This window comes from Bos javanicus, chromosome 25 (assembly GCF_032452875.1).
Source record: "Bos javanicus breed banteng chromosome 25, ARS-OSU_banteng_1.0, whole genome shotgun sequence".
Classification (NCBI taxonomy): Eukaryota; Metazoa; Chordata; class Mammalia; order Artiodactyla; family Bovidae; genus Bos; species Bos javanicus.
The window spans coordinates 38,338,837-38,363,211 of record NC_083892.1 but is presented as its reverse complement, the minus strand read 5'-3'; the positions used below and the strand labels follow the sequence as shown (position 1 = coordinate 38,363,211).

Sequence of the window (24,375 nt, the reverse complement as noted above, 5' to 3'; positions counted from 1 at the left end):
TGGGTACCTGCTCTGGACCGCCTGCACATCCCCTATGTGCTCCCCCTGGGCGCCCATTGACCCTCGTCCTGGGGACCCACGAGTGGGGGTTGAGGGGAGAGGGTTTGAACTCAGATGCAGACTGGGCAGCAGACATCCCTCCCGCAATTCTGCCCTGACCTAGAGTCTTCCATGTCACCCCTGCGGGCAGCGGCGTCAGATGTGGAGACCGTGGAATCACGGGGTCCTAGGCTCTCGTCATGAGAAAGGACCTGCTGGGTAGGGGGCTGTGACCCCCTCCACACAGCCTCCATCTTCAGGCCGGCCCTACCTGGGGCACCTCCTGTGCTGGGCACCCCGCTTCCCATCCCAGGGCTCCCCCTGAAAGCAGGGCCGGGCTCGCAGGTGGTGCCCTCACCCTCCCTGTGTTCGGAGGCTCCTTGTCCGGCTGAGAGGACAAGGAGCCCGTCTCTCCATTGGTCCCACAGCAGAGCCCGAGCCCGAGCCGGAGCCAGAGCTGGAGCCTGAGCCGGCACCCGAGCCCCAGACGCGGAGCTCCCTGAGGGCCTCCTCCATGTGCCGCCGCAGCCTCCGCTCCCAGGGCCTGGAGGCTGGCCTTGGCTGTGGTGAGGCCCGGACCAACAGTCCGCAAGCCAGGGTGGCGGGGCGGGGGGTGGGGTCCGGGGCCAGAGCTCGGTTTTCCCATCTGCAAAATCGGCTTGGTGAGATGAGACATCCCCGAATGGGCTGAGCGGGTGCTTCCTCCCCCCGGGTCTGCAGGGCTTGGTGGTTCTTTCTCCAGGGCCTGGGCTTCGGTCTAACCCTTAGAGCTCAGAGGCAGTCACTAGACCCCCAGCCCCGTGGTGGACTCAGCCCTCCTGATTCCCCTGGCAGGTCCTAGCGACTGTCCGGAGATGCCTCTTCCTCCCATCCCAGGCGAGCGCCAGGCGGGTGACGGCACATCCCTCCCCGAGACGCCCAACCCCAAGATGGTGAGACCTTCTCTCCGCCCTGCTCCTGGTGTCAGCGGGGAGCTGGGAATGGGTGGCCCATGGAGGTGGGGCAGACCCTGGCCTCCCAGACCACCCAGGCCTGCCTCTGAGGCCATGTGTGGGGGGAGGCGAGGGCCGACTGGACTCACCCGCACCTCACCTCTCCCGGAAGATGTCAGCCGTCTACGCGGAGCTCGAGTCCCGCCTGAGCAGCAGCTTCAAAGGGAAGATGGGGACCAGCTCTCGAGCCCGCGCCTCCCCGCCACTGCCCAGCGCAGCAGGCCCAGCAGGTAGGGGCTCTCCAGCCCTGGCTCCCGAGGGCTGCTCCTGCCTCCTGGCCAGCTGGCTGGGTGTTGCCCCCACCCCCAGGCATACCCCTCCGGAGCCCCTTTTTCCTCTGTGGCCGTGGGACTGAATCCTGGGGAACCCTGTCAGCCTACGTGGCTAGGGGCCATCAAGATCCACCTTGTCCTGGCCCGCCTCCTGTGTCCCCTCTCCGATCCTCGCCCCCACTGTGGATCTGGAAAAGCGGAGGGCTGCTCCCAAGGGGTGGGGTCCTCAGTGAGCATGTGGCCGTTGCATAGACTAGATAGGGTGCGTTGCTCTGTGAACGGCTCAGCTGTGAAGATGGCTGCTCGCACAACGGTTCTCTGCATTTCCGAAGGCAGGACCCCTGGGTAATACTTCTGTGAGCCAAAGACTTGCTGGTTATGGGAGGTACCCCGAGACTTTGGTCTGGAGACCCCCTCGCCCTCGCCTTGTGTTCAGTGGGTTCCGGGTGGGACCCTGGGATCCTCTCCAGGATGAGCAGGGTCTGCCTGTCCTGGGCCCACCAGCACGCCCTCCGTCCACTCTGGCCTCCGATCACCCTCAGGGAAGACCTGGAGAGGCAGAGTTACCAGAGTCTTCCTGCGCTGTGTCCAGAGAGGGAAAGAAAGGTGCCCAGGGGCACAGAGCCCACCAGCTCTGGCACCCTCCCCCTAGCTTGCGCTGGAACTGAGGCACTGACCCAAGAGGGATCCTCATGGCCCACCCCCCACCGCAGGGCCCAGGACCCAGTCCAGCATCTCATGGCCCAGCGAGCAGCTCCTGCCCTCCGCCTGCTACTACCCGCTGTGCTCAGAGGGCCTGGCCTCCCCCAGCAGCTCTGAGTCCCACCCCTACGCCAGCCTGGACAGCAGCCGGGCACCTTCCCCTCAGCCGGGCCCCGGGCCTGTCTGCGCTGAGAGCCCCCCCAGCCCGGACCCCAGCCGCCGCCCCTCCAGCCGTCGGAAGCTCTTCGCCTTCTCCCGCCCTGTGCGAAGCCGGGACACTGACCGCTTCCTGGATGCGCTGAGTGAGCAGCTGGGCCCCCGGGTCACCATCGTGGAGGATTTCCTGAGCCCTGAGAATGACTACGAGGAGGTGAGCACAGAGGCATGTGTGTTGGGGGGAGGCGGGCAGGGGGCCTGTAAGGGGACTGGGGTCCCGGGGCTCCTGCCAGAGGCCTGCTGCCCCGAAGGCTGTGCCCCAGGCTCCCCCTCCCTGTCTCCCAGGACACCCCGCTCCCCAGCTGGAGCTATCCCACCCTTGGCTCAAGCTTCGACACCCCCCTAGCCAAGGCCACCCCATGTACTGGGTCTCAGGTTCCCTAGCCAGCTCAGGCTGTCCCACTCACAACCTCAGGCCAACCCCCGGACGACCCCATCCAGCCCCTGGGCCATGCCTCCGCTGCCCCGGGCCTTCCGGTCCTCCGCACCTCGGCCCCTGCCCCAGTCTCCCTCGGGGCCCCGCCTGGCCCTCCCTTCACCTAGCTGTCTCCCCAGATGAGCTTCCACGACGACCAGGGCAGCTTCATCACCAACGAGAGGAGCAGCGCCAGCGAGTGCATCAGCAGCAGCGAGGAAGGCAGCTCCCTGACCTACTCCTCCCTCTCCGACCACATTCCCCCGCCCCCCCTTAGTCCCCCACCCCCGCCACCCCTGCCCTTCCACGACCCCAAGCCCAGCAGCTCCCGCACCCCAGATGGGCCCCGGGGCCCCACTCCAGCACTGCCCAAGCCCCTCGCCCAGCTTGGCCACCCGGTGCCCCCACCGCCCCCGCCGCCCCTGCCCCCGCCTGTCCCCTGTGCACCCCCCATGCTGCCCCGGGGCCTGGGCCACCGCCGCAGTGAGACCAGCCACATGAGCGTCAAGCGCCTGCGGTGGGAGCAGGTGGAGAACTCAGAAGGCACCATCTGGGGACAGGTAGGTGACCTGGGGACCCGGAGCACGCTGCACCAGGGGAGGCAGTCTGGGCAGCAGCGGTGAAGACAAGGTCCACCTCTGGGGTGTTTCCAACATCAGCTGACCACCCCCGGGCCCTCCCCATCCTCGGCAGACAACAGACGAGAGCTCGGTCCAGGGACACGCTCACCTTCAGTGGTCAACACAGGCGCCGAAGCCCGGTCAGTGTCCCTGAGCCGGTGACGTGCTGGGGACACCCAGAAAAGGCACCGCTCTCACCCTTGAAGCCTATCACTCGAGATCTGAATGGTCCCCTTAGGCTCTTGGAGCTGAGAGAAGGGCAGCTGGTTAGAGTCACAGACGTTTGAGCAGTCTGACAGCCCGCGTGCGCAGTGTGTTCATGGGAGCCGGAACCAGAGGATTCTGAGAAGGGCAGCTGGTCCAAAGCCCTGCGCAGCAGCCTCTCCCCTTCCACTTTTTGCAGTTTCTTTTTGGCTGTGCTGGGTCTTCATTGCTGCGTGGGCTTTTCTCTAGTTTCAGAGAACGGGGGCTACCCTGCAGTTGCAGTCCACGGGCTTCTCATCTCAGTGGCTTCTCTTGGGGCGGAGCACAAGCTCTAGGGTGTCCTGGCTTCGGTCGTTGCAGCAGATGGGCTCAGCAGTTGCGGCTTCCGTGTTCCAGAGCACAGGCTCAGTAGCTGTGGCGAATGGGCTTCGTTGCTCTACAGCATGTGCAGTCTTCCCCAATCAGGGATCGAACCATGTCTCCTGCATTGGCAGGTGGATTCTTTACCCCTGAGCCACCAGGGGAGCCCCCACCCCTTCACTCTGATGCTCGAGTTTCCTCCCAAACAGCACTGCCAATATTTACTTGATCACCTTCACCGATGGGGAGCTCACTATCTGATGAGACATCCCTTTCCTCACTGGACAGTTTTCACCAACCATCCTTGCTTTGCTCTGGAATTTTTGTCTCACCAGGATTCCCATGCCCTGCTTTCTGTCCCGCCCTTTGAAATCAGGCAGAGCAGGTATATTTTCTTATCCACAGGTCATCCAGCCCGTCGGATGAGCAAGGTCCACCCCATCCCTGTTCTTTGGGTCACCGCCCTAGAATGTGGTTCCTAGCCCCACAGTCTGTCAAAGGGCAGGCCCCAAATGGAACTCCCAGAGGGGCTTCACAAGTTCAGAGGAGAAAACATGGCCCTCATCTCCTCTGACCTGGACATCACACTCCTCATCTGGCCGAGGAACCCTCCAGTTTCGGGGACTGCCCCATCTCAGTACTCTTTCCCGCCATCATCCTCCATGCAGTCCCGTCCTTTTCCTAGGACGCCAAGTAACGTGTCCTTACTGCAGCCACTCTCCTTTGGAGCATGCATGTCATTTTTTTTTCCCACTGCCACCTCCTGAGTCCCCATTCCATCCTCCTGGGCCTCCTGCCTTCCCAGCCAAGTTGGCATCAGCCCACATCTCTAGGGAACCTTCTCATGTTACTAATAAGGATGGTCAGCAGGACAAAGTCATGAACAGGGACCTCCTGGGTCCCCTGGAGGCTCCTACCAGCCTCAGATGGGCCTTGCAGCCTTGCTCTGCAGAGTGATGCTTCCACTGGTTTACTGCAGTAGACACAGATGGGTCAGGCATCTGGCCAAGCCCCTACAGCCATGGGCCTTCTAGATTGTCAGCTCTCATCTGGATCAGTCATCACAGCCACCCAGCCGGTTCCTAACCTCTGGCACTTCCCTGCTTCCTTTTCCCCACCTTCGGGGACCCAGGGCAGCTCTGGTGAACTCACTGCCAGCAAAGGACACCTCAGAGCAGACCCGGACCCGTTGGCCACCTTCTTAAGCCTCCTTGGGTGGCTCCAGCCCCTTTACAACCCCTGTACCCCCTGCTCCAGTGCAACTTGCTGGCTTCTGCATGGAGAGTGTTCCAGGTCTGAGTGTTGTTGACCACAAGAGGAGCCGGCTCACTGCCCGATGATAACTTAGATGATTTATCAATGGCTTCTCCTGCAGTCTCCTCCCGTCCCATCCCCAGGTTCATGCCAGGGCTTGGTGGAGGCTCTCCCTCCGGGAGCGCCCAGGGCTGCCCTCAGAGGATGGGGGGCAGTGGGGGACCGCAGTCCAGCTCCCAGTGCTATTGCTCACTCTGAACCTCCCCCTCCCTCGCAGCTCGGGGAGGACTCTGACTACGATAAGCTGAGCGACATGGTGAAATACCTCGACCTGGAGCTCCACTTTGGCACCCAGAAAGCTGCCAGTGAGTGGCCCCAGGGGCCAAGGGGAGCCCCGACTCCGGGTTCTGCGGCAGCCCACCTTCTGTGGGGGTCCCAGGGCTTAGAGTCCCTGAGGTCTGAACAAACTGCCCTTTACTTCCTGGGTCCCTGAATTATTTAATGTCTCAGAGCCTCAGTTTCCCCACTTCAGTACTGGAGATGGTAATAACTGGCATTTATCGCATGCTTACCAAATGCCACACACCCTTGTTTCTACATTAATCGTGTTACAATCATGTAAAGGTGGGGGATGTGATTACCCCCAACTTCCTGATGAGGAAGCACGGAGAGGCCAGGTAATTTGTTCAAAGTCAGAATCAGGTAGACAGATACCCTGTCCAGCCTCTCTCTCTCCCCTAACCCGCCTCTGCGTGTCTCCCTGTTGTTGGGATACTATGTGAGTGGAGACTGGTCCTGGGATGGAAGAGAGAGACTGTTGTCCTTCCAGGAAGCATCTACAGTCACCAGGTGGCCCGTTCTCCTTATGGGGCCGGCTCAGGCCCGAGGGCCCGGGGAGAGAGGACGGGGGAGGGACATACACACACCACCCACACTAGGTGTGCAAGGCTGGACTCCAGAGTCCATGAGTGAGGAGAGTGTGGACACCTGGAGCTGATTCAGTCAACTCCATGGTCGGAGACCTCGGGACTGTGGGGTGTGGCCACACCCTTCCTGGGCCCTCTCCCAGTAGCCTTGCCTAGCGTCCCCTCCCTAAACCATCAGTTTCCCTTCCAGAGCCGGTGCCGGGGCCTGAGCCCTTCAGGAAGAAGGAGGTGGTGGAGATCCTGTCCCACAAGAAGGCCTACAACACCTGTGAGGGGCTGCGGCGGCCCAGGGGGTGGGGTGGGGGGCAGGACACGACCCCTTGGGGCCACAGGGCCTCTGATTCACCCCAGTGGATAGTAGAGATCGGGCCGTGGGGGCCCCCAGCACCTGCCACGGGGCTCTGTGAAGGCTCCCTCCCAGGTTCGGGTGCCGGCCTTGGCTCCTCCCCCATCCTGTGATCTGCTCCCAGTTCTGGCCCTGCCTCCAGCCGCAATCCTTTGCTCGCCCCTTTAAGACCCTCGCTAGTTCCCTGGCCCCAGCTCCACGGTTCAGTTCAGTTCAGTTGCTCAGTCGTGTCCCACTCTTTGCGACCCCATGGACTGCAGCAAGCCAGGCCTCCCTGTCCATCACCAACTCCCAGAGCTTGCTCAAACTCATGTCCATCGAGTCAGTGATGCCATACAACCATCTCATCCTCAGTCGTCGCCTTCTGTTCCCGCCTTCAATCCCGCTCAGCATCAGGGTCTTTTCTAATGAGTCAGTTCTTCGCATCAAGTGGCCAAAGTATTGGAGTTTCAGTGTCAGCATCAGTCCTTCCAGTGAATATTCAGGATTGATTTCCTTTAGGATGGATTGGTTGTATCTCCTTGCAGCTCCACAGGCCCTACTCAATCTAGGTCTGTCCCCTGGAGAACCCTTCCTTCTAAGGGTAGCAGGACGGATCCTCTGGGCCTCTGGGCCAGCTCCTGTCCCGCCCCCGACCACGCCCAGCAGCCCCGGCCCCTCCCCGTTCACCCCGCGGCCCCGCCCACAGCCATCCTGCTGGCACACTTGAAGCTGAGCCCGGCGGAGCTGCGGCAAGTGCTCATGAGCATGGAGCCCCGGCGCCTGGAGCCCGCGCATCTTGCGCAACTGCTGCTCTTCGCGCCCGACGCCGACGAGGAGCAGCGCTACCAGGCCTACCGCGAGGCGCCCGGCCGCCTCAGCGAGCCCGACCAGTTCGTCCTGCAGGTGCTGCGGCCGGGCCACCCGCCCGGGGCCAGGGGCGGCCGCCCTGAGGCCTCGGCCTCCTCTATCGTGGCTCTGTCTTTTTGTGCGTGCGTCCCGCTCCCCTCCTGGCCCCACGCTCACACCTCTCTGAGTCTTACACCTTTAACGGCCAGCTCTCACTCGGGGTCCAGGGGAGATGGGATGAGGGTGCTCCCTAGAGGTCGTGCTTATTTTCCTAAGGGGATGCCAGGCCGCGCGCTGACGCCAGGCCGCGCGCAACCCCGCCAGGTTGCCCCGGGGCGGGGTTTCCCGGCGGCATGGATTAATGCTGGCCGTGTCTTTCTGATAGATGCTGTCGGTTCCCGAATATAAGACCCGCCTGCGCAGCCTCCACTTCCAGGCCACCCTCCAGGAGAAGACAGAGGAGATCCGGGGCAGCCTGGAGTGCTTGCGCCAGGCCTCCCTCGAGCTCAAGAACAGCCGGAAGCTTGCTAAGATCCTGGAGGTCAGGGCCACCCCCTCTCAGATCAGTCTGCCTGCCCCTCTGGCCCCTGGGGCTTCCAGCTTGGAGGCCCATCCCCAGAGGGGCCAGGGAGTGGGGGAGGACCTGCTCTCTTGTTCTCTCCCCAGTTTGTGTTGGCCATGGGCAACTATCTCAACGATGGACAGCCTCAAACCAACAAGACCACGGGCTTCAAGATCAACTTTCTGACGGAGGTGAGGGGGCCGGTCAGGCAGTCATCCATCTGTTTGCTCTAGCACTGAGGCTCCCAGACAGGAAGAGCTGGCTACCTGAAGCCAGAATGTAACAGAAGCTAAGGTTGGGGCTTGAAAGGGTGGGGAGGCAAGGTGGCTTCTCCAGGCCTTGGAGAGACAGAGTGGTGGGAGAGGAAGGGACAGGGGAGAAGGCTCCAGGAGGAAAGGGAGAGTCTCACCTGGTGGATTCTGTGCCCTCAACACCAGAACCACTGTCAGGCCAGTCCTACCCCAGAAAGATCTAGAACCAGAAAAAGGACAACTCAAATATCCAGCCTTCTCCCTGTGTGTCTGGGACTTTCCACCACAACACCTTTGGTTGCTTTTTTAAGAGAGGAAGGACAAGTGCATATAGATATGAACAGTTTAGGGTGTCTGAGGCTCAGCTGGGCCACAGATGGTTCCAGAAAAGCACAAAGCGGAAAAACCATGAATGATGCTCCCATTTTCGCTGGGGTTAGAAAATCTTGGGCTCCATCTGCTAACAAGAACAAACTTACAAGGACCAAAAAGACCTAGGAGTCTCCCCTAGCTGGGGATGGGAAGGACTGGTTCCTGGGTGGGGCGCGGGGAGAGAGTCTCAAAGATCTGGGCCAGGGGACAAGCTCGCGACATCCCAACAGATAAGAGCTTCAGAGTAAGGACTACTAGCCATCTGTTTATAAGCTTCAGAGTTGGCGAGTGTCAGGGGTGGGGAACTGATGCCACAGGCCAGGAAGCAGGGCTGAGTCCCTGTGATCAGGAGTCAGATGTGGTCCTGGAGGAGGACGTGTGTTGGGGTCACTTGCAGCTGAACTCCACCAAGACGGTGGACGGGAAGTCCACCTTCCTGCACATCCTCGCCAAATCGCTGAGCCAGCACTTCCCTGAACTCCTGGGCTTTGCTCAGGACCTGCCCACTGTGCCCCTGGCTGCCAAAGGTAAGCCAGGTGGGCGGGTGGGGAGGCAGAGCCCCCACAGTCCTGGGCTGGCCTCCTGGGCAGCCCCTATGAGGCTCTACCGCCTTGCCTACAGTGAACCAACGGGCCCTGACCAACGACTTGGCTGACCTCCATGGCACCATCAGTGAGATCCAGGCCGCATGCCAGAGCATGTCCCCCTCCAGCGAGGACAAGTTTGCCGTGGTCATGGCGGTATCCTGTTCCAGGGCCACAGTGGACTCAGGGGTGGGGTAGGGGTCAGGGAGAGCTGACCATCACTCCAGCGACCACTGCAGACACCATGTCCTGTCGGAGAGTCTGGGCACAGGCTGCCGTGGGTGCAGGGGTTCTAGAAGAGGGTCCATCTTAGGTCATTTAGAATCTAAGCACTTATGCTGAGGCTGTGTGTAACTGAGAAGGAGCTCTTCTGATTGGCCTAAAGCCACTCCCTTGCCCATCTGTTCTTGGCAGGGGGTGGTGGGCAGCACAGCCCAGACTGCAGTCACAAGATACAAGGAGAGGTTTGTCATGTCTGACTAGCCAAAGGCGGTCAGGAGAGGAAATGTAGTAACAAATGCTATAGATTTTTTAAAAAAGGACAGAGAGGGAGAACAGGCTCAAGAGTGGTAAGAGGCCGGCCTCCATGGGTGGTTGGGGAAGAAGGTGGTAGCCTCTGGGCAGAGCCAGGAGAGCAGAGAGAGCTGCCCCACAGAGAGGGGAGCAAGTGAACGGCCTGAGGCTGGGCTGGGTGTGGCAGGTGTCAGGACAAGCCAGGAGCCTCTGACAGGGGCATGGTGCCCAGGAGAGCAAAGGGCCCCCGGGCAGTGAGGCCGCTGCTTGGGTCTCTGCCGGAGTACCTGCCCCAGGAGCCCGGAGCCGTTTCCTTAACAGAGGCCGTCAGTCTTTCTTGGAGACGGCCCAGCCATTGCTGCGGGCGCTGGACGGGCTGCAGCGAGAGGCCATGGAGGAGCTGGGCAAAGCGCTAGCCTTCTTCGGGGAAGATTCCAAAGCCACCACCTCCGAGGCTTTCTTCGGCATCTTCGCGGAGTTCATGAGCAAGTTCGAGGTGAGCCCCGGTGGGAGGCCCTGGGAGAGGGCAGGGCCCGAGGTCAAAGGAAGGGGGATCCTGTGTGAAGCCGGAGGTGGGAAAGGGGCCCTGGTGAAGGACACGCCCCCACCTGGGCGGGGCCATAGGTGTCCGCCCGGGCCGTGGGCGCCGGGCGCGGGGCGCGGGGACCGCTGACCTAGCCCCTCCCCACGTGCTCCTCCGTCCCCAGCGAGCGCTTGGCGACCTGCAGGCAGCCGAGGGCCCGCGCAGCTCGGGGATGGTTTCGCCCCTGGCCTGGTGACGGCGGCGGCCCGCGCGCGGAGACGGACGCCCGAGGCTGCGCCCGAGAGGGTCGCGCGGACGCCGCCCCGCGTGGCCCCGAGCGGTCCGGGTGCGGAGTGGGGCCCAGCCACCCGCGCGTCTCCAGCTACCTCAGCCGTCCAGCTCCAGCCGCCCGCGAAGGTGCGGGGACCCCTTCTCAGGGCCGAGCCGGGGCGCCAAGAATTGAGGGCGCGGGGCCGGAGCCTGCGCGCCGACTCCCCGGTACGGGTGAATCACCCGCCGACTTCCCGTGCTTCCTTGTTCCCCTCACCCCCGTCCTGCCCGTCCCCGCCCCGCTCTCGGCCCTCAGGACATCGGGGTCCGGGGAGGTGGGGACACCGAGGGCGGTGTCCGCGCACTAGGGCAGCCACTTGGCCTGACGGTGCCCGGCCGCATGCACGGACGTCTGAACCTTTCCTGAGCCTGCTCGGATCGCGCCCAGGAGACTTTCTCACGGAGCACAGAGCCCACAGACCTCGGACTTTGGAGGCGGAGGCAGATGCCCTTGAACAAGCCACACTTGGGGCTACTTGGAAGAAGGCTGGTGCCGGCTGGAAGGGGAACCCCAAGTGCATCCCTGGGGCGGGGGCGGGGTGGGGGAGGGGAGTGAGCGCCTAGGATCCGCCTCGGAAGCCGAAAGAGGCTGGAGTCCACTGCAGCCCAGAACCGAGGCAGGCATGCTGGAGAGCAGCTGGGCAGAGATACAGGCAAGGATTCAGAAGATCCTTTATGGTAGATTGCAGAATTGAGGTATTATCCCACCGAGAAACTGAAATCCAGTTTAGAAGTGGTCACTTGGAAGTGGGGAGACTGGGAGCAGGATGGGGACGTTAAGTAGGGGCTGAGAGAACAGAAAGGTGTTTAGGTGATGGATAAACAGGACTTGGTGGCCGGTTGCCAGGCTTCTGTCCTGGGTGGGTGGTGGTGATGTTCCCTAGAACAGGTCACGTTCAGGCAGTAACCCCATCTGGGACAGCTCTGGGGTCCCAGAGTCTGTTTCACACGTGTATCTTGGGATGCAGCAGGGAGTTACCTGGATGCTGGGAGCAGGGCAGGTGCTGGGGGCACCGTTTTCCTTTCTTGGTTCCATCCTTTCCATTCTCCGGTTGACAAGCCCTGGGTTGGCAGCTTCCAGCTACCTCTTGCCCCGACTTTCTTCCAGAGAAGCCTGGAATGGGCTTTGGAGCCCACTCTTTGGGCTGTTCTTTCTCCCACCGTGACTGAGTAGCTGGTGTTGCCCCTGGACAGCGTTGGGGACCCATTCAGTTCTTCCCAGTCTCCCACCAGCCCCGTCTTTGAGACCACGTATGTTCTTTCTTCGTTTCCCACTCACAGCCACTGTATAGAAATGTCTAAACCAAGCTGTGTGATTCAGGTGGGGGATATGCACCCAGAGGTGGCTCGTGGAGGGCATTTCTCCCCAGCAGCTCAAGCTGGATAAGTTTCGTAAGTTCCCAAAGCCTTTGAGAAAGGCTTTGAGAAAGGTGTCGGAAGGTCCATTAAAATCCACGTGTGAGGTCTGTAGAGACTAGAGATTGCACCGGCTATGAACAGACATGACCCTCCAGGCCCTGTATGGCATTTTTCCTGCAAACTAGAAACCTCTCCAGGTATATCCAGCCCCATGCCAGGGGACCCAGGTTGACAAGCCAATCTCTAGCTGGGTTTTCTCCCCACAGTGCTTTGTATGTGCATGCTCAGTTGCTCAGTCGTGTCTGACTCTTTGCCCATGGACTGTAGCCCACCAGGCTCCTCTGTCCATGGAATTTTCCAGGCAAAAATATGGGAGTGGGTTGCCATTCCCTTCTCCAGGGGATCTTCCCGACCCAGGGATCGAACCTAGATCTCCTGCATTGCAGGCGGATTCTTTACCGTCTGAGCCACCAGAGAAACCTATAATGCCTTGTAGCTGTTACTTATTTCCCACACAATGCTGTGTAACAAACTGTCCCAAAACTCAGTGACTTAAAACAGCAGCCACTACCACTCTTGAGTCCATGGGTCACCTGGGCAGTTCTAATCTGAGCTGGGCTCAGTGGACTCACTCATGTCTCTGCAGTCATCTGTGGAATCTGGGTCAGTGGTCAGCTTTGCTAGTCACACAGGGCTCTTTCCACGTCTGGGGCCTTGGCTGGGACCATTGAGATGGCTTCGTGTGGTCCCTTATCCTCCAGCCAAATAGCCAGGACGGTTCACACAGTAAAGGCAAGGGTCCAAGAGAGCAAGCGGAGGCAGAGAAAAGCCCTGAAAGCCCAACCTCAGAACTCACACCATCCCTTCTGTCACATTCTGTTGTCAAAGCAAGTGATGAGTCTAGCCCAGATTCTAGGGGAGGGGAAATAGACTCCCCTTTTGATGAGAGGGGGTGGGTGGGTGAAAGTCGCTCAGTCGTGTCCTACTCTTTGCGACCCCGTGGACTGTATAATCCATGGAATTCTCCAGGCCAGAATACTGGAGTGGGTAGCCTTTCCCATCTCCAGGGGATCTCCCCAACCCAGGGATCGAACCCAGGTCTCCCGCATTGCGGGCGGATCTTTACCAACTGAGCCACCTGGGAAGCCCCTCTTGATGAGAGATGCTGCAAAACCACAAGGCAGAGGGTGTGGGCTCAGGATCAGGTGGTCAGAGGCACTGTCGCCATCAGTCTGCTGTGTCCATCCACGGCCAGGCGTCCTGGAGAACCTCCCAGCCTCCTTGTGATCCTCAGAGGGCCCTGTCCTCCCTGGACCCAGCAGAGCTCTGCTCACCCTCCTTGTGAGTCCTCCAAGCACCACGCTTTTCCTTCTGTCTCACCTAGTCACCCTCGAGTCACCGGAGCCCTCTCCAGATGCTCTCAGTCTGGGGGCAATGGCGATCTGTGCCTGCCTAGCAGCCAGTGTCCCTTCTGCGGGGGGAAGCTCCCTATTTCTCTTTTGGGAAATTATCCCTCCTCTGCCTCCAGGCCTTGGAATGTTGCTGAGTGGATAAGACTGGTTCGTGGGACTCTGGCCAGGCGGCTGAGAGTCAATTCAAGACTCAAGTTAGAAGTGTTTGGAAAGGAAGCCCCTTTCTTCTGAATGTATCATTGGGTGTGTAGAGGGTGCAATCCTGGAAGGAGCTGCCAGGACCACCACGTGGAAGGCACCTGCCTGGGTGTAAACCAGTACGGAAGAAAAGGAGAGAAGACCACTCCGGCCTTCTCCTTGCCCCTGAGTCCAACTGTGCCTGAAGCAGACATCCTGACTTTCCAGTTTCCAAGCTGACAAATTGGCCCCCTCCCACCTTTTGTAAATTTAAAAAATTTCTTTTAGATTTTTGGCTTAGGCTGGTTTGAATGGGTTTCTGTCACTTGCAACACAAAGAGGGTGAACCAATCAACAGATGGTTACAGATGTTCAGTGTTTTAACCTCAGTGCGTTCTCTTCATTCACAAATGCATTCGCCAGTACAGTCTGACTGCCTCCCACAGGCCGGCGCGATGCTGCGTGCAGATGTCGGCCTCTCTGGTTTCCCAGGGTCATATTTCACGGCGATTCTTCACCTGAGTCAGCACAAAGCCCTGTATGTGAGCCAATTTGTGTGCCATACCCACTCCCGGCCCCCATTCCTCACGAAATGACGAAGTATAACAAGCAGGAATGGATTTCCCTCTAAATAATACTACAGAATAGCGTGGCCCAATCACACGCCACCTTTTCTAATAACGTCTGTTAACGGTTACTAGGTAGCGGGCTCCGTGGCTCTACATATATCACTTTACGTTCCCAATGACCCTCTGAGGTGGGTTTTGTTATCTTCTTTTTACAAATAAAACATCTGAAACTTAGGAAGGTTATGTGACTTGCTGGATGGAAAGTCAAGTCTGTCTAAATCCCAAGCCCATCCTCTGAGCGGAAACCACTTCTTTGTCGTGCTTATGTGATTTTGCAAAATGTCTGTGAGTGTTCCAGGGGCCACTGATGCTGGCAACTTCCACAGAAAGACAGCCCTGCCTCTTTTCGTAGCCCATTCTGTTCCTCTCGGCTCAGGCTACCACAGCAAAATACCTTAGGCTGAGTGGCTTGAATGAATGCATGTGTGCGTGTTCAGCTGTGTCCAACTCTTTTCTATCCCATGGACTATAGCCCCCAGGCTCCTCTGTCCATGGGATTCTCCAGGCAAGAATACTGAAATGGATTGTCATTTCCTTCTCCAGGGAACTTTCCGATCCAGGAATCAAGCCTGTATCTCCTGCAGACATTTATCCTCTCCCAGCCCTGGAGGCTGGAAGTCCAAGATCAATGTCTCGGAAGGCTGGGTTTCTCCCGAGCCTGCTCTCCTTGGCTTGTAGGTAGCTGCTCCTCAGTGACCTCACGTGCCCTTTGCCCCGGGCATTGCTGGTGTCTCTTCTTGTAGTGACACCAGTCCCACTGGATTAGAGTTCCATCCTTATGATTCCTTTAAGCTTAGATACTGGGTTGGCCAAAAAGTTTGTACAGGTTTTTCTGTACACTATTATGGAAAAACACCAACAAACTTACTGGCCAACCCAATACCTCCTTAAAGAACTTATGTCCAAATGCAGTCACCTTCTGAGGTGTTGGGGGCTAGGACTTCCACACCAGCATTTGGGGAGGGAGACACAGTTCAGCCCATGTCACCTCCTTATCAGGTGCCATGGATCTAACAGTGCTGGTTCCAAGGAAGCCACGGAGATCCGAGCTCAGCGGATGCTCCAGAGAGAAAGGATTTGGGCGAGCAGCTTATCTCCCTTTCTCCTCCATCTGCACACTTCTGTGTCCCTGCCCTCACCTTCATCCCATACCGTCCGGGCCTTGCTCTCAACTCCAATCTGTTGCTAATTCTTTGTGCCATATCCCCACCTCCCCAAGCTCCCAGGGGTTCCAACACACCCGTGACCACAAAGTGTTTTCCACTGGCTCTTTCCTCCTCACCAATAAACACCCCTCTACCTGCAGCCCTCAAAGAAGAGTCTAGAGCCCAGTGGCTCGGGTCCCCTCACTCCCTCTTTTAGACCAAATCTTGGAGTTATTGAAGCGTTTTATCTACACTTGCCACCTCTGCATCCTCGCCGTCCACTCACCACTCAGCACCAGGCAGCCTGGCTTTCTCTGCCATCATCCGCTGCAGCTGCCGTCACCCTGACCAGGAAACCACAGGAAGTGCTCGTTATCCCTATCTTCACTGACCTTTGTTTAAGCAGCACCCAGCACTGTTTGCCCTCCCTTGGCAAATTCTCACACACCCAGGCTTCAGCTAGCAGATGTCTATTCAATGATAACCCATTCGTCAGCCTGACTTGCCATCAGCCCGGCTGCTTCTGGCCTTTGCCTCCAGCAAGGGTTCGATAATCGCCCACTAAATTAAATCGAAATAACATCAAGGTGGGGGCGACCAAGCTGTTCAGGAAAACCGACTTGCTCCTTTCCGTGAAACATTTTGGCCACATGGATGCAAAGCCCTAAGGCCAAAGTTTGCAGAGGGAAGATCCACAGAGGCTGGACGAGGAATGCAGCCTGCGGAGGAGCAAAGGAACAGCCCACGGCCGAGGGTGACAGGTGACTGACGAGGAGGAGCAGGCAGGGGCCGCAGGGAGAGCAGATGTGTGCTGTCTGCCCACGTGGGGTGGGGGGACCCCACGCCCTCCAGCCAGTGGACTTCTGTTTGGGAAGGCAGGACTTGCATTACCTGGTCTTCAGACTTTCTCAAAGGAAAATAGAAATCCAGATTGATTATTTCAAATGTCCTATGATGGCAGCCAACTCAAAACTTTAAGGGAGATGATCAGTTATGAGGCGAAGAAACCATTTCTGTGAGCCAGGTGGAGCCCAGCTGTGAGTTTGCAGCCCCTGAAATTAAGCATCTGGTCACTTGACTCAGACTACCCTGGAGTGGAGGGGAGTGCTCCCTCAAAAGGGACTTGATTCATTAGTAAATGTTAGCAAGGGAGGTGTTTGAGGCTAGTTGGCAGTTCTGGCTTCTGGATGGAAAAGTGCTGATCATTTTGAAGATGCCCTTTGTTTTAGGAAATTCACCCAGATTACGGACCATTTGGTCACAGGACCCTTGGGTCAGGAAGATCCCCCAGAGAAGGCAATGGCAACCCACTCCAGTACTCTTGCCTGGAAAAGCCCATGGATGGAGGAGCCTGGTGGGCTGCAGTCTATAATGGTCGCAGAGTTGGACATGACTGAGCATGCATGCGTACAAAGGCAGGACCCACGCAGCGTTTGCTGGCAGAGGCATGGGGACCGGGATGTCACCATGAAGCTAAGTGCTATGACACAGACCATTGGCTTAAGGGTCTATTTGGTTGTACAAGTTAGCAAAATCTTTATCTTGATTGTGCTCTAAGAGGTAGTGAAGATATTTTAAAGAGATTTTAACTGGAGTCCTGACGTCCCTAGCATTGAATAAAAGCACTGGTTGTGTGTTCTTGGACCTTGCAAAGTTAGTGGGGAGGTTTCCACAGAAGGAAATGGCTGACCCAATGTCCAGCACCTAGGAGCTAGAAAGCCTGGGAAGTAAAGAAGGGGAGAGTCCTCTGGGGTGGAGCTGGGGGTCTCCCCCACTAGCAGGAAGTACGCTGGACCCTGAGGAAGAGGCCCCAAAGTGGAATTATAGCTTCAACCTGGAAGCCCTGCCCTCCTGCTCTGCGCTTTGGGCAGACACCATCAGGGGACTGTACTTGTGTGGGCAGGACTTGTATGTGCATGTTCTATCGAGTGATTCAGAGAATGCGAATAGGGCAGAAGTGATGGCTCTGAGCGTAAAAGCTGGGCCCAGGTGTCAGATTTCCAGGACATGACCACATCCTTCAGGGATCCCCCAGAAGCTCCTTAAGGAGGGGAACCCCAAGAGAAAGACTGGATTTCCTGCCAATGTAAGCCATTTCATCTGTTTTACCATTTCTAAGCATCTGTTATCAGCCATTGAATCTGCTTCATAAGAAAGTTATCCTTAGATCATCAAGGGTCTTTAAGCAATCATTCATCCTGACTGGTAAAGGCATTTGGTGGTGCTAGTGGTAAAGAATCTGTCTGCCAAAGCAGCAGCCTCAAGAGATGCGGGTTTGATCCCTGGATGAAGAACCCCTGAGTAGGAAATGGCAACCCACTCCAGTCTTCTTGCCTGGAAAAAGTCCATGGGCAGAGGAGCCTGGCAGGCTACAGCCCATGAGACTGCAAAGAGTGGGACATGATTGAGCACTTGTCAACAGCAGCATTCTCTTCAAATAATTTTATAGTATTCAAGAGTTCAATTCAGTCGCTCAGTCGTGTCCGACTCTTTGTGACCCCATGAACTGCAGCATTCCAGGCCTCCCTGTCCATCATCAACTCCCGGAGTCCACCCAAATCCATGGCCATTGAGTCGGTGATGCCATTCAACCATCTCATCCTCTGTCATCCCCTTCTCCTCCTGCCTTCAATCTTTCCCAGCATCAGGGTCTTTTCAAATGAGTCAGCTCTTCGCATCAGGTAGCCAAAGTATTGGAGTTTCAGTTTCAAAATCAGTCCTCCCAATGAACACCCAGGACTGATCTCCTTTAGGATAGACTGGTTGGATCTCCTGGCAGTCCAAGGGACTCTCAGGAGTCTTCTCCACAGTTCAAAAGCATCAATTCTTTGGCGCTCAGCTTTCTTTATAGTTCAACTCTCACATCCATACATGACCACTGGAAAAACTATAGCCTTGACTAGACGGACCTTTGTTGACAAAGTAAAATCTCTGCTTTTTAATGTGCTGTCTAGGTTGGTCATAACTTTCCTTCCAAGGAGTAAGTGTCTTTTAATTTCATGGCTGCAGTCACCATCTGCAGTGATTTTGGAGCCCAGAAAAATAAACTCAGCCACTGTGTCCACTGTTTCCCCATCTATTTGCCACGAAGTGATGGGACCGGATGCCATGTGTATCTGCATATGTGTGCGTATCCACACACAGTCTTTCCATGGGCTCAGATACATAATATGCAGAAATAAACCTCATATCTGACCTCATACCCATTCAGAAATGCATGTTTCCACCACAAACTTACATGCAAAAGGAAGAAGAGGGGAATTCCCCTGACATCTAGTGGTTAGGACTTCTCCTTCCAATGCAGGGGGTACGGGTTAGATCTCTGGTTGCAGAGCTAAGATCCCACATGCCTCCAGGCCAAAAACAAACAAACAAACAAACAAACCATAAAGCAGAAGCAATATTGTAACAAATTCAATAAAGAATTTAAGATGGTCCACATCAAAAAATCTTAAGAAACAAGAAGAGAAAAAGAAGTACAATTTCATGTCATTCTATTACACAGCAAACTGAAATGTGTACAGAAGGTGTGGACAATGCTTACTTAGGACTGAAAGTCTATCTCAGAAGGTCAAGAAAAGAGTGAAAAGAAACTGCAAATCTCTTAGGTATGACTCTGTCAATATGATCCAACATGCCATGATTTTTTAGCAAAAAAAAAAAAAAAAAGCTCACAAAGTCTACTCTGTACTGATAAAAATACACACAGAACTCTACCCAAAACGGATGGAGAGATGGAAAGAAGACAGCATTTTCAAAGCATCTGGGTACTTTCAGTGTTTAACTTCGTATTGCTCTGATAGAATGTCATTTTATGCATTTATCTCTAAGAATGATAAGTGGTCGTGTGCTCTGAATCTTTTTCGCTTACAGAAGAAAAAATAAGAATAAGTGACAGGACCCCAGCCATTGCCGAGACACACAAGTGTGTGCTGTTTGTAAATGTTTACACCATCTGGCAACTTCTCACTATGCGAATCATTTGGTTTTACAGTGATCTGGTTGCCAGTAAGTGGCCCCCAATATTGAGTAGTCTCAGACTTTTGCACTTACCAGTCAGTGGACATATTTGAAATACAAAATATTTGCAGTTTTGGTAACTTACACATTAGTTACCCAAACCATTTAAGAGTCCCCCCAAATATCAACAAATCAGCAGATGTACACCAGTATCAAGAATATAGACCCATTTCTCATTTGCTCAAGAAATTCATTGCAAAAAGAAATTCATCGCAAAATCTCAATTAGCTTTTTCTTATACCAAGTGATATTTCTGAAAAATGCTGTGTAAATGGACACTAATAGTGAACACTAATAATAATGCTGGTTCAGGAGCCAAATTACTGAGTCGTAAGGGATCACCAGTGTGGGAGACATTGTTTGTCAGTTTCTTTTCGTGCCTTGGAAAACTCCGTCCTGCCCTGCTGTCCCCTCGCTGCGGGGTTTCTGCCTAATGATGGGCTGGCTGCTGGCTTCTTGCGCTTTCCTGGGACTCCCAAAGCCTCCGCCCCGCAGAATTCTGGTCTTCACATCCTCTGAGCCGTCAGTCTGTCTTGCTTCTCTAGTCTTCCTTCTGGGATCCTTTTCATTCTTCCTCAAGTCCTTTTTTTGTTTTGTTTTGTAGTGAGGATCTGTCGGTGGTAAATACTTTCAGTTTCGCACCTGAGCATGCCTTTGTAATCAGTTCTTGAAGGACAGTTTTAGCGGGTGTACCATTGTAGGTTGACAGTTGTATTTTCTCATCCGTTTGAAGGTTATTACACTGGCTTCTGACTTCCAGTTTTGATACGGAGAAGTCAGCAGCGAGTCTACTTATCATTCTGTGGCAAAAGGTAGGTATACTTGTTTCCTAGAACTGCATTCCCAAACTGCCACCAACCGGGTGGCTTAAAATAACAGGAGTGTGCTCTCTCGAAGTTTGAAAGACCAGAAGTCCAAACTCAAGTCAGGAGGGTTTCCTCCCTTCTAGCCTCTGATGGTTACCAGATCACCAGTAATCCTTGGCATTCCCTGGCTCGTAGATGCCCCACAGCATCCTCCACCATCACATACCGTCTTCCCTGCCTGTCAGTGTCTTCACATGAGAGTGTGTGTGTGTGTGTGTGTGTACGCCTGCATCTCCGTGTTTTCTTATAAGTCACTGGATTAGGACCCATCCTACTCCAATATGACCTCACCTTAACTAATTATATCTGCAAAGACCCTATTTCCAAATGACCTCACATTCTGAGGTTCCAGGTGGACAGGAATTGGCGGTGGAGGAGGGGGTATTATTTGACCCAGAGCAGTAGCTTTTGTGACCACCACAACTGTGTCAGAGACACAGACAAATCTCTGTGCTTGATTTCAGAGCTTTCTCATTGTTCTTGACATTCTTCTGTGTCTAGAAAGGTATTTCATTCTCTTTATATTTATCTTTAAAATTTAAAAATGTTTATACAGTTTTAATACTGATTTTTTTTTGTTTTGTTTTTAGCCATAATGCATGGCATGTGGGATCTTAGTTCCCCAACCAGGGATTGAACCCATGCTGCCTGCATTTGAAACATGGCCTGTTAACCACTAGACCGCCAGGGAAGCTCTTATACAATTTTTAAAGGTTACGTTCCATGTATAGTTATTACGAAATATTGGCTATATTCCCTGTGTTGTTCAATACATCTCTGAGCCTGTCTTACATCCAATTGTTTTTACGTCCCACTCCTGCACCCCTATATTGTCGCTCCCCGCCTCTCCTCACTGCTAACCCCCACTAGTTGGTTCTCTGTATCTGTGCATCTGCTCCTTTTTTGTTGTTATATTCACTAGTTTGCTGTATTTTTAGATTCTGCACATAACTGATATTATACAGTATTTGTCTTTATCTGTCTGACCTTTTTATTTTTTTTGGCTGCACTATGCCGCTTGCGGGAATCTTAGTCCCCACACCCGTGATTGAACCCGGGCCCTGACCGTTAAAGTGACAGGTCATAACGACTGGACCTCCAGGGAATTCCCTGTCTGACTTATTTCACTTAGCATAATGTCCCTGGTCAGGGAATTAAATCCCACATGCTATATGGCGTGGCAAAGCAAAAGCAAAAAATGTTTAAGTCCCATGGGATGATGACATTCAGAGAGTTAATGAGGAAGAAGAATAGTTATAATTTTTAATTATTTAAAAACAAGATGCAATTTTACATTTTAATATACAGAGAGAGTACATATGTTTTAAATGCCAGGACAAAAGACTCTCTAACAGGCTATTCACCATGAAGTGAATGAAGCTTAAGCTCCAGAGCCTGCCACTTGCACAGGTTACTTGGAAGGCCCTGGGAGGGGCTCTGACTAGGCATTTCCAGAATCCTGTGTTTTCACAAATTTTGTAGAAGTGAGATATTTGAACCACAATCAGTTAAGATGCCTGACTCCACTCCACGTCCTGCTCCCTCACAGTCTACCTGTTCAGGGAGAGGCCCCCGAGCATTTCCGCACCCCGGCAAAGGGGAAGCTGAATGGAGGACACTTGCCACTTAGGTTTAGCCGGACACATTAGAGGACCCACAGTCCTGTCCACGTCCAGCCCCGTAATTGCTAGCTGTCTCGGTGTCCGAAGGGTTCCCAGGCATGCCCGTACCATCTCACCTGGGGCAGGTGTGGGGTCAGAGATCAGATCAGATAAAGACCTGTCCCACAGCACCCCGCCCTGGAGGTGTCCCAGCTTGGGCCCCTTGGAGGCAGAGCCTGGGGTGGGAGAAGTTGACTAGAGATCGAGGCCTGGGAGAGGAAGGAGAGAATACGTGAACGCTGACACAGGCCTGACACAGCCTCAGCCCAGCAGGTGGGACCTTCCAGAGGGGGAAATGTCCACTGGAGTGTCCTCTGTGAGCTGAGGGGCAGCCTCTTTATGCTCAGTGGCTGAGGATGGCTGCCCTGGGATGGGCAGGACCTCCGATGAAGCAGCTCCCAGTGGCTGAGTCAGACTGAAGTTACAGACGCCCCAGCCTGACCTCGCTCTACGTGGCTGACCATGCGCCCCATGGCGGAACGGGCGGCTCCTCCTCCAAGGGGATCCTGGCGTTTCACGGCCTGTGGTGATTAAACGTGCATCTTTCTCCCCCTCCCCCCCACACCCACCCATATATTAGGGAGTTGTGGTCCTCCGGGATTCTGGTGGGCTTTGCTTCTCACTTTCATTAGAAGAAATTACAGTATTCCCTAGGGGCACAGGTTCCATCCGTGGTTGGGGAACTAAGCAAGCCACGCATTGTGGCCAAAAATAAAATTTTTTTAATCAAATAAATAAATGAAAAGGGAAGTTAGCAGGATGAACTGTTGCCATGGCTGCAGGCAGCCTCCCATCTTGCCTCTCTTCCATTCTGGATTCCCCTTGCCTTTGGTTACTACCTCTGCTGGCTTTGGTGGCTGAGCTGGGGATAAGATCCAGACCGTCATCCCCCAGGCACATGCCCTTGTCAGGCTGGGGTTACCGTACCCATTAGTTTGTGGTCATAACTGTGCAAAGGACTCTCAGGAAGCTCTGCGTATTACTAGATCACCTGAATTTTATGGAGCAGCAGCTGACCTGCCTCCTCTTGGCATCGGGGTCAATTTCCCCATCAAAGTGGGACTCTTCTCCTTGCCAGGTGGTCCCTGCACACAAGAAGCCCAAAGTGCCCGGGCAGCAGCTGTGGCTCACCATCCCATTGGACTCTTTCGTGCCCCTTAGTAGACGTGTCCCCACTTTGGGGATCAGGACTCTAGCCCCGCAGAGCCCAGAGTTCCAGCAGCAGAAGTGATGGGTTGTCCCTTTCCAAGACCAGGTGATGGAAAGACCGTGGCTTCCGCCTTGAGCATCTCCTCGTACTTTCTCGCCTGTGTGCTCAAAGAGAACCCGGCTGCCGTGGTCTAGCTGCTGGAGGGTGAGGCCCATGTGGCAGAGGACAGATGTTTCCTGCCAACAGCCAGCGAGGGCCCAAGGCCTGCCAATGACCACATCAGTGAGCTTGAAAGCTGATCGTCCCCAGTCATCCTCCACTCGGGCCTCAAGACCATCACAGCCCTGGTCAATGCCTTGATAACTGAGTCCCTGACCCAGAGACCCCCAGCTGAGCTGCAACCAGACTCCTGACCCACTGAGACTGAGAGAGAATGAATGCTCATTGTTTTCAGCTGCTAGGTTTGGAGATAATGTGTTACCCAGCAACAGACATAACACACGGGACCATTCCAGCTTCCACACCTTGGTGCCCAGGTCCACACACTCTTCCTCATGAGGAACAGTGCCAGGCAGAGGGCTCTGGGCTTGCACTGTCCTGGCGGGTGGCGCCCCGGCTTGCCGAGCGCGAGCTGGCATGTCAGCTGTGCCTTCCACAGGCTGTGCCATCATGTCACCCCTAGCTGGCAGCTTCTGGGTGGTGTGGCGTGTAGTATTGCCAGCGGGTCATGAGCCCACTCCCCATCACCTCCTCTGCCGAGGAGTAGACCCTTCATCAGGCTATAGTATGACGTGGGATCCCATGCTGGTAGATCAAGCACTCAGTCAGCTCTCAGCACGTGGTGTCAACAAAGCTCTGTGGGCAGGAAACGTGGGTGTAAGCTGACTTGTTGCCGAGCGTGGGCTCTAGGTACACGGGCTCAGGAGTTGCAGCTTGTGGGCTTAGCTGCTCTTTCACCTGTGGGATCTTCCTAGACCAGGGATCAAACCCATATTCTCTGCATTGGCAGGCAGATTATTATTATTTTTTAAAATTGTTTTTGGCTGCACTGAGTGTGTGTTGCTGCTCGAGGGCTTTCTCTAGTTGCAGTGAGCAGGGCCTGCTCTTCACTGCGGTGCACGGGCTTCTCGTGCCATTCTGGTGGCTTCCACGGTCGTGCAGCACAGGCTCTAGGCAGGCAGGCTCCAGTAATTGCAGCACCTGGGCTCAGAAGTTGTGGTGCATCGACTAAGTTGCTCCACAGCACGTGGAATCTTCTGGGACCTGGAATCAAACCTGCGTCCCCTGGATTGGCAGGCAGATTCTTATCCATTGGACCACCAGGGACGTCTGGGAGCACCACGTTCTTGAATCTTCTCCATAACTGCCTATGGATCAGGCCTCTTGGCCACCACACTAGCCTTGATGATTTGATCAGTCACGATGCTCATGGTGACCCCCTGACTTTTGGCCTCTCTTGCTGGACCCTACCATCCCTGTTGGTCTCTAACGACAGCTCCTCCTATCGTTAGCCTGGCCAGTGGAGGGGAGTCATCACTATGAGGGGCACTGGTGTCCCTCTGGCTGGGTTCTCAAAGCGCCATCCCTGGCCCAGCAGGATACTGACAGGCTCCACCGCAGACCCACTGAGTCAGACGCTGGGGATGG

The 24,375-nt window shown here is 55.4% G+C and overlaps 1 protein-coding gene across 5 annotated transcripts in view; it reads left to right on the top strand.

The window, feature by feature from the left end:
- Window positions 1-14,060, top strand: part of GRID2IP (Grid2 interacting protein) — a 35,598-nt gene extending 21,538 nt beyond the window's left edge. For 3 of the 5 annotated variants that reach the window (XM_061402207.1, XM_061402205.1, XM_061402203.1), the window contains 14 exons: window positions 468-605; window positions 874-971; window positions 1,144-1,261; window positions 2,017-2,375; window positions 2,777-3,196; window positions 5,352-5,439; window positions 6,191-6,268; window positions 7,035-7,231; window positions 7,560-7,715; window positions 7,841-7,927; window positions 8,757-8,886; window positions 8,981-9,099; window positions 9,788-9,952; window positions 10,164-14,060. In XM_061402207.1, the coding sequence (XP_061258191.1) occupies window positions 468-605; window positions 874-971; window positions 1,144-1,261; window positions 2,017-2,375; window positions 2,777-3,196; window positions 5,352-5,439; window positions 6,191-6,268; window positions 7,035-7,231; window positions 7,560-7,715; window positions 7,841-7,927; window positions 8,757-8,886; window positions 8,981-9,099; window positions 9,788-9,952; window positions 10,164-10,235 (2,225 nt within the window). In that variant the 3' untranslated portion in view covers window positions 10,236-14,060. The remainder of the gene's footprint in view (window positions 1-467; window positions 606-873; window positions 972-1,143; window positions 1,262-2,016; window positions 2,376-2,776; window positions 3,197-5,351; window positions 5,440-6,190; window positions 6,269-7,034; window positions 7,232-7,559; window positions 7,716-7,840; window positions 7,928-8,756; window positions 8,887-8,980; window positions 9,100-9,787; window positions 9,953-10,163) is intronic. The other 2 variants (XM_061402206.1, XM_061402204.1) reach the window with 1 other exon arrangement.
- Window positions 14,061-24,375: the final 10,315 nt, after the last annotated feature.